Genomic DNA, 8,330 nt, shown 5'->3' on the forward strand with positions numbered 1-8,330 from the left:
TTTTGGAAACTTCTAATAAAACAATCGTGTCACTGTTTGAGCTATACCAAAGACATTTATTTGTAAGATGTTTATTACTTTGTCTCACACTGTTGCTAGTTGCTGACTCTAGTGACCGCAATCTCAACAAACGTTAAGAGCTGACTGGCTTATTTAACATTTTATATTGCCCAGAGCTCTGTTGTGCTTGGTGAGGTACAAAAACGATCCAAGAATGTTAACACTGAAATATAAGGTTAGAAAAAGTTGAGGGGTAAAAACTAACATTTGCTGGGAGACGCATACAGATGACCTGTGCAGCTGAGATAATTGGTTGTGCAGCAGAAGGCAGGAACAGGTGAGGCAGAATCTTGACCTCTTTGTTTCTAAATAATGAACTTTATAGTTTTACAAGCTTATTGTTCATGAAAGTACTAAAAGAGACTGTCTAGAGATCTGTTATCTCATTAATATTATTAATTTGCAGTCTGTGACTTGAAGCCATTATAATTTGAATGTGCTGTGACATCCTGTGCAATCTATGTGACATGCCTTTCTTACAATATGGTTCTGCAACAAAAATAGTTTTCCTCTCTTTTTAATATAGATTGGGGGGTGCTGCAGTCTTAATGTCTTTTCTGTGCGTGACAACAGATTATCTCGAATTCCCTCTGAGATTTCACAAGCCACTGAACTGCATGTCCTGGATGTAGCTGGAAACAGGTGAGAGAGATTTTATAGTGTCCTGTTACCATGCTGGTTTTGCTTCATACTCAGTCAAGACATGTAGATTTGATGTCTTAGAATGAAGCAGCAAAAAAAGCTTATACTCGAATTTCACAATACTTTGAAATTGGCAATATGTTCCTGCTCTCTGGCCAAATGTAATTCCAAACCCTGCCAATACGTATGTGTGTCAAAACTACTTTTGTGACAAATACACATAAAAATATAGGATTCCAATCATGACTTTCAGGTTTTCTTCAGCCAGGAACAGAAAAGTCTAACTTTTTCACTTCATATTCTTCTGACTTTTTAAATTAAAACAAAGAGATCTTGGCTTCAGGTGAAGTCTGGTGAATTGACTCATTAATGCCAGCTGATCCTTCTAAATGGGAAGTTTGACAATCAGGTTAATCATATAAATGTTAAGACAACAGAAGTTATACTTTTTTATCAGCATAAAAACTGGGCTTACAGATCTCATGTCATGCAGTGGTGTTTTGGATTCATTTATTTGTTGTTTATATTGTTGCACAAGTAGAGGCCTGAACCAGGGCCCCATTATGGTGAGCACTGTACACACACAATGAAAAGACATTCCCTGCTCCAAATTACATCTAAGCATAATGAGAAACAGCTGAGTAGAACAGGCCTGGCACAAGGTATAAAGTGAGATGGTTAGCCAGTTCGCTGAGTCATCTTTATTTTTACTTGAAATCAAACCATATGCAGGTGTGCAACTGGTTCGCTGCCCAGTTGGGCAGGTTGATTTATTAAGTCTCTTAGAAACTGGCCTGAAATTTCAGACTTTCCATTTCTTTTTAAATTAGGCTGATACATCTTCCTCTGTCACTGACTTCCTTGAAGCTGAAGGCTTTGTGGTTGTCTGATAACCAGTCCCAACCTTTGCTGATGTTCCAGACTGACACAGACCCTGAAACAGGAGAGAAAATTTTAACATGTGTTTTACTTCCTCAAATGCCTTCTGAGCCCAGTTGCCAAGGTATGGTATACTTTGAAAATCGTTTCCACGTACAGCAGAACTGTCATCTTAAAAATCTACTGTCTGGTATCTTTCCCCCCCCCAGCATTGTACAAAAAGCTTTAGTTTATCTTTAGTTTATTTAGCTTTTGTTTAAAAAAACATAACAAAAACAGTTAATATTTGATAACGGATAACATTTTCGTTGTTCACCTTTAAAGAGCTTCTCTTCTGCCTTTCACTATTCACTGTCTCAAAAGATTTTAACTCCAGTGGGTAAGTTGTTAAGTAAATTGATTTACCTCCCCTCTACATCAGTTATATAAGTGTGAATTTATTTAACGAAAATACAAAGTAAGCAAGCATAATTATCTTGTTACCCCCCAAATCCATGAGAGCTCGATAGTGAAGCACATGTGTACAAAGTGGATATATGTTTTTCAATCTTGTGTATGTGGCTATGGAACAGAGTTGGAAGCTGAAGATTGAGTTTTGACTCGAAAAATCCAGGTGAGTTAATAGCAGATGTCATAAAAAATAGGCATTATCATCCCTAGAATGTCACCATTCTGTCAAAAAGGGGTCAACAGGCTTTCTCTCAAATGTAAATACTGTGCAGTAACTTGGTATTTCAGTCTTAAAAGAATAGGTGAGGGATTGGTGGGGTCAGTTAAATTACGAACTCTTTTGCTTTGTTCCCTCATGTGTAACTAGTCCCTTCGGGGCTCAGTTGAGTCTTTAGAACTTCTTGTGGCAACCCAATATCTGAAGGGTCAGATATGCCCACAAAAGTAACAGCTATTTATTGGTACTCAGATACTGTGGTGATTGCTCAGTGTTGTCGGTTCTCACAATTTTTTTGTGATTCTCTATATTTGGTGTCTGTCTTAAAGGCCAACTCCAAGAGGCACGTGGATTACATGAGAATCTATTTAATTTAAAAACAAAAACCAAAAAACCCCTAACCCTTTAGTGCCCATAGTTGCAGAGACAAAGATTGAAAATCTGAATCCTAAAATCTCAAACCAGAAGTCAAATAAAAAGCACCAAGATTTTATTTGTTCGGCTTAAAAATCATGATTTTCAAAAAAGCCATGTCATGATTTTTGAGAACCTGGCTGATTTTTGAAAGCTTGGGGGTGGCAAGAGTGGAACCTAGATAGCCTGGTTAGAGAAGGGGGTTTAGGCATGCTACTCTTGGGGGCGGGGGACGGAGGAGGGGTGTCACTGATAGGTAGTGTGATAGGGTCGGACCAGATGGCTATAGGAGAGTAATAGAAGGCAGATATTTTAGCCCCAGGCTAAGTAGGTCCCTTTTCCCTGGGTAAGGTAACAGGGAAGGTTCCAGAACAATCGGGAACCTTCTGGAGACAATTGAGACAGCCTGATTAGAACACCTGCAGCCAATCAAGAAGCTGCTAGAATCAATTAAGGCAGGCTAATCAGGGCACCTGGGTTTTAAAAAGGAGATCACTTCAGTTTGTGGTGTGAGGAGCTGGGAGCAAGAGACACTTGGAGCTGAGAGTGAGAACGCGGACTGTTGGAGGACTGAGGTGTATAAGCATTATCAGACACCAGGAGGAAGGTCCTATGGTGAGGATAAAGAAGGTGTTGGGAGGAGGCCATGGGGAAGTAGCCCGGGGAGTTGTAGCTGTCTCACAGCTGTTCCAGGAGGCATTCTAGACAGCTGCATTCCACAGGGCCCTGGGCTGGAACCCGGAGTAGAGGGTGGGCCCGGGTTCCCCCCAAACCTCCCAACTCCTGGTCAGACACAGGAGGAGTCGACCTGGACTGTGAATTCAGAAAAACGGCCAAGCTGAGGGCTGCCGTGAAGCTCCAAGGCAAGCAAATCCACCAATAAGCGCAAGACCCACCAAGATAGAGCAGGAACTTTGTCACAGTAGGAAACTGGGTGGCACACAAGACCATAGTCCTGATGTAAACAAAATAAGTGTAGTGGGTCCAGCTTCTTGGATTACCAGCCACTGTCTCATCCACTTGTTTAACATGACATCATGTCAGCCAATGACAGAGAGTTGATAAATGTTGTATTGTTGCCTGTTGATTAGCTACAAACCTTTTGGCTCATTTCTTAGCCAGATAGTTAATCCAAAACTATAGTTTTAACCAAACACATACACTCTACATATTCCTTCGTGATGAATGCTTGATAATGGAAAAACTGCTTTCTCTTCTGTCAAAAATAAAATTGCTTGACTAAGTGAGTGGTCAGTAGAATTTTTGCATGGGATGAGTAGGTAATAATTAGGGCTTCTAATTTTCAGTTTTAGCTGATAACACCCTCAATACAAAAAAATGAATGTTTCACTGGAAAAATGCCAGAAATGGTTACTTGTACTTAAGGGCTTGTCTATATGGAATACTAATGCAGACAAGGGTGTGATGTCTAAAATTCACTAACATGTTGCACATTAATTGGCCTGTATAGAGGTGGTGGTGTGCACTAAAGGTTCCCCAGTGCATTTTAATGTTGTGCTGTTTGAAACAGTACTAAGTTAAAGTGCACTAGGTAACATTACCAAGAGATTACTTGTTACAGTAGGATACAGTGTAACAAGTAATGTAATTAGTAATGTATATTATATACAAAGAGCCCCAAAACCCACCCAATTTTTGGACATCTACATAAAAGTTAAAAATTACTAAAAACAAACCCTGCAAAATGAAATTAATTAAACCCCAAAGTCCTCATAATGTATGTTAACATGTTCTTTCTTGAGAAGGTTCAGCTTTGTTTGTTTCCATTATAACAGATAACCTGCCCCGATGTGGTGCATTTGAGAGCTTGGTAACTGAAATGTCAGATGAAACCTGGAATGAGCGTGCAGTAAACAGAATCAGTTCAATCCGCTTTTTAGATGATGAAAAAGATGAAGAGGATAATGAAATGGTACGTTTCTCAAACATACGCTATTACACATGTAGTGACTAAAATGCAAAAGAGTAAAAAGTGTTTGAACTGTCTACATCTTGCCTTAAACATTCCAAGTTTCTAACAGTAGTAGCAGACTTTCTATGTTTATAGCAGAGCTGTTAAACATTGGTTTTATAGTAGTTTAAAAAGGCTTTTTAAATTTGGTATTGTTTATCTGCTTAAATCAAATACAACTTTCAGTTCTGCTAAAACAAGACTCTCTTACTGTGAAAATTTTAGTCTGTTTTTTCTTTATTTTTTTAGGATGGTTCCTTCCAGTTTTCCAAAAGCAGGATAGGAGTAGGGTCTTCTGCTCTGTGGAAGGTGTAAGCCTTGGACTCTATGTCCTTTAGGCAGTAACTTTGAGTTATTACACTCCGACATTCGTCCACATTGAGTTTTCTACCCCCACTATCATGTTTGTCTTTTCCCCCACTTTCATTACCCCTCCTTCATCTCATGACCATATGTATTGATACCAACATAGTGTCCATAATCAGATGGCATGTGGCACATTGGTGCATGCTGTTTCCAACTCAAATGAAGAATGGCTATTGGGAGCATCTGTCACTGTACTTATGAGACCTCCATTAAATGGTCATTTCATACTCCCTGGAAATAAAAAATTTGAGGTGGTCTTTGAAATAAAGCATTCTTTTGTAATGGCTTTGCTTCACTAACAGCAGCTACTTGTAAATATTGAGACTTTTAGTGCCAAAAGAACTTTCCGCAGACTTCTAAATGTCTCCCAAAACTTGCTGATAGTACCAATTTTGCATGCACATTTTCAGAGGCATGCTGATGTCTTCGCCTTCAGCCTAATTTGAAGTGAGCCTGCATCAAAACACAAATCTAAAAAATCTCCAAACATGGGGATTTTCAGATCTGTACTCTCTCAAGAAGATCTTAATTATAACACTCCAGACATGCTAGCAGTATGGCTTTATTCTGAAGAGTGACTTTGAAACAGACAGTATTTTTAACAATCACTTGCATATCAAATATGCTCATTTTACAAGTGTACAGATATATTTTTTCCTTACTACCTGCTCTGTAAACTGAACGAGGGATCTGACAAGCTAGGGTCTGTCCTTCTCAGAACCAGGAGTAAAGGGTTTAGCAGATCAGATTAGTCCCCCTGACATCTGTGCCAGCTGTGATTGCCTCATATTGGTTTCCACAGGGGTAGCTGATGGAAACTTAGTAAGCAACTTTTGTGAATACACAAGGGGGAATATAATCTAGTTTACTTTTCTTCAGTTGTGTCATTTGTGCAGGGCTAACTGGAGTAAAAAGTAGTAAAACTAAATTTGGTCACTGAAGGCAGCATATATGACTGGGGCAGCACGCAGCAGAACTGCGTTTTGAATAAGGTGTCACTTTTCATAACTGAACCACATAAAGTTGTGAAATAAGAATCTTTAACTAAACTCTTAAAACTTCTACCTCTTCTTATTGAACCACTTGTAATGAACTCGGAACAGCAGGCACTTTGAAACACTATTAAAAATTCAAGTACAGGACATTACTTGGGGATTTACAGACTGCCCTGAAGCAGTCGACCTTTGATACTGGAAAAAAAAATATGTATGTAAATCATTTTGTGATCTAATCAAAAAAGTGTTTTATTCAGCTAGTCGTTAATTCCCAATGTATGCCCCTTATAGTTCACTAATGCTACTGTAATAATGTAAATAGTACACAAAATACTTATTTTTAAAAATTATATACATATGCACCTGCACACACACTCATGCTGTTATACTTAATGTGGTATAGATTTTTTTAAAAAGAAAATTAAAAGCTAATTCACTGGTTATTCAAATTATGCAAGTAAATTATCTTTCCATTTAGCTTTTGTCAACTTTCCTTGCACATATTCCAACATAAGGACATATCCTTCTCTAGGAGATGGTACAGAATTACTGAAAATAAACTGTTATGTTCCCTCTCTTTCCCTCCAAGTTCAGTATCTATTTGGCAAAACATAATCTAATCCATGTCTTGATGATGGAAGGAGAGTAGAACATCACACAAACATTTACTTGACCATATAGAGAGACATCACAGAGAGGTGTTGTGGGATTTTTTCAAAAGCATCTGTTTTGTTTGGTTAATGGAATTAATTCCTAAATCACTTCGGCGGTTTTGAAAATCCCATATAGTTTTTTCATGACCCCCCCACCCCCCCCAAACAAACACACACACACACACACACAACTGGGAACTTCTTTTGATGTGGATTTCAAATTAATAGGGCAGATTAGGAAAATTATGTGCCCAGAGTCTGTTCCCCCCCCCCCCCCCCAAAAGACCTCTTTCACTGACTTCATCAACAAGCAGCTATGAAATTAACATATCTTGAAATTAACATTATGATTTTTAAAAATCATGTTATAGCTAATATTTGGTATTAAATGCTAAAACCTTGAAAGTGTGTGTGGTTCAAAAAGACAAAAGCAAAACCGTTTACTCCACTGTTTGTTTTTAGAGAACACTTCTAAGGCGAGCCACTCCACATCCTGGAGAGTTAAAGAACATGAAAAAGACAGTGGAGAATTTACGGAATGATATGAATGCTGCTAAAGGACTGGATTCAAACAAAAACGAGGTCACTAATGCCATTGACAGAGTGACCACTTCTGTGTAGAGTTACATCTCCAGGTTTTACCTCCTGTGTCTTCCCCTGCTGTTGAAATGTTCCTGTTGTCTTCTGGGACGTCATTCAGACCCCTTTGTTTTTAACCAGAACCTGATTCATCATCTCCTTGTATGTGGAAGGTGCTGATCACTGGAAGAAAGTGCCTTATCTCAGCCAGGCATTGAACCAATAATCTACAAATCAATATTGTACTTTTAATAGTTTAGTTTGTTTTTAATAAATAGAGTACACTACTGTATAGGTAGTGCCATATTTTTGTCTTACATGTGGGGAAATATGATTTTTCCTAAGTGCTGGGGTATCTTCTTCCCAGTTGTTAGATATGCTGGTGAGAAATATAGTTTTATGTGGAAAATGGATACATTTTTACTCTTTGGCAGCTCAGATGGTGTAAATTTTAAAATTTTGTATAGGAGTTTCATAACAAAATGGTGTATTTCATTTTTAAAAAGAAATTTATCTTAATCGGTACATATTTTAGTATTTGTGGAAGAGAACGTGAGTTTCATGGATAGTTGTATTCATTTGTTGTTTGTACTGCCCACTTGTGCCTTAATGTGTCTTGTATGTCAGACCAGTCTTAAAAGAAAACAGAAGCCTTGGGCAGAGCAAGGTTAAAACAATCGTGCCTGTTTGGAAGTGTTCATTTCAAGCAGTAATTAACCTTTGGGGTATTACAAAAAGAAGGAAAACTGATGTTTATATCACAGGATTCAAATTTGTGAAGCACAACTGTTTATTTTATTGTATGCTGAGTTGAGATTAAATGACCAGACTGCTACTGTTTATTACACAATGCACTCACACTTTAACTTAATCATAAGGAAACCTCTTGCTTTGGATGCAATGATGGATTGCAGTCAATAGAAACACATGCTCCCACTTTTAAAGTTGAATGTGCCATTTGTAAAATAAACAGAACAAAATGCACACTAGACTTTCAGAAGCACAGTATGAAACTAGTTTTATGTATGACACAAGAAGAGTGATATTCTTTTAAAGTGCTTTGCAGGTTTTATATCTACATATAAAACCACAATAAAATAAAA

The 8,330-nt window shown here is 38.0% G+C and overlaps 1 protein-coding gene across 2 annotated transcripts in view; it reads left to right on the forward strand.

Moving 5' to 3' along the window:
* The window catches only part of LRRC1 (leucine rich repeat containing 1), a 115,230-nt gene extending 106,900 nt beyond the window's left edge, over positions 1-8,330 (forward strand). The window contains exons 10-13 of one of the 2 annotated variants that reach the window (XM_084622624.1): positions 587-702; positions 1,533-1,705; positions 4,459-4,595; positions 7,111-8,330. In XM_084622624.1, the coding sequence (XP_084478750.1) occupies positions 587-702; positions 1,533-1,705; positions 4,459-4,595; positions 7,111-7,269 (585 nt within the window). In that variant the 3' untranslated portion in view covers positions 7,270-8,330. The remainder of the gene's footprint in view (positions 1-586; positions 703-1,532; positions 1,706-4,458; positions 4,596-7,110) is intronic. The other variant, XM_084622625.1, reaches the window with a different exon arrangement.

Source organism: Lepidochelys olivacea (genome assembly GCF_965140295.1).
Source record: "Lepidochelys olivacea isolate rLepOli2 genome assembly, chromosome: 3".
Lineage (NCBI taxonomy): Eukaryota > Metazoa > Chordata > Testudines > Cheloniidae > Lepidochelys > Lepidochelys olivacea.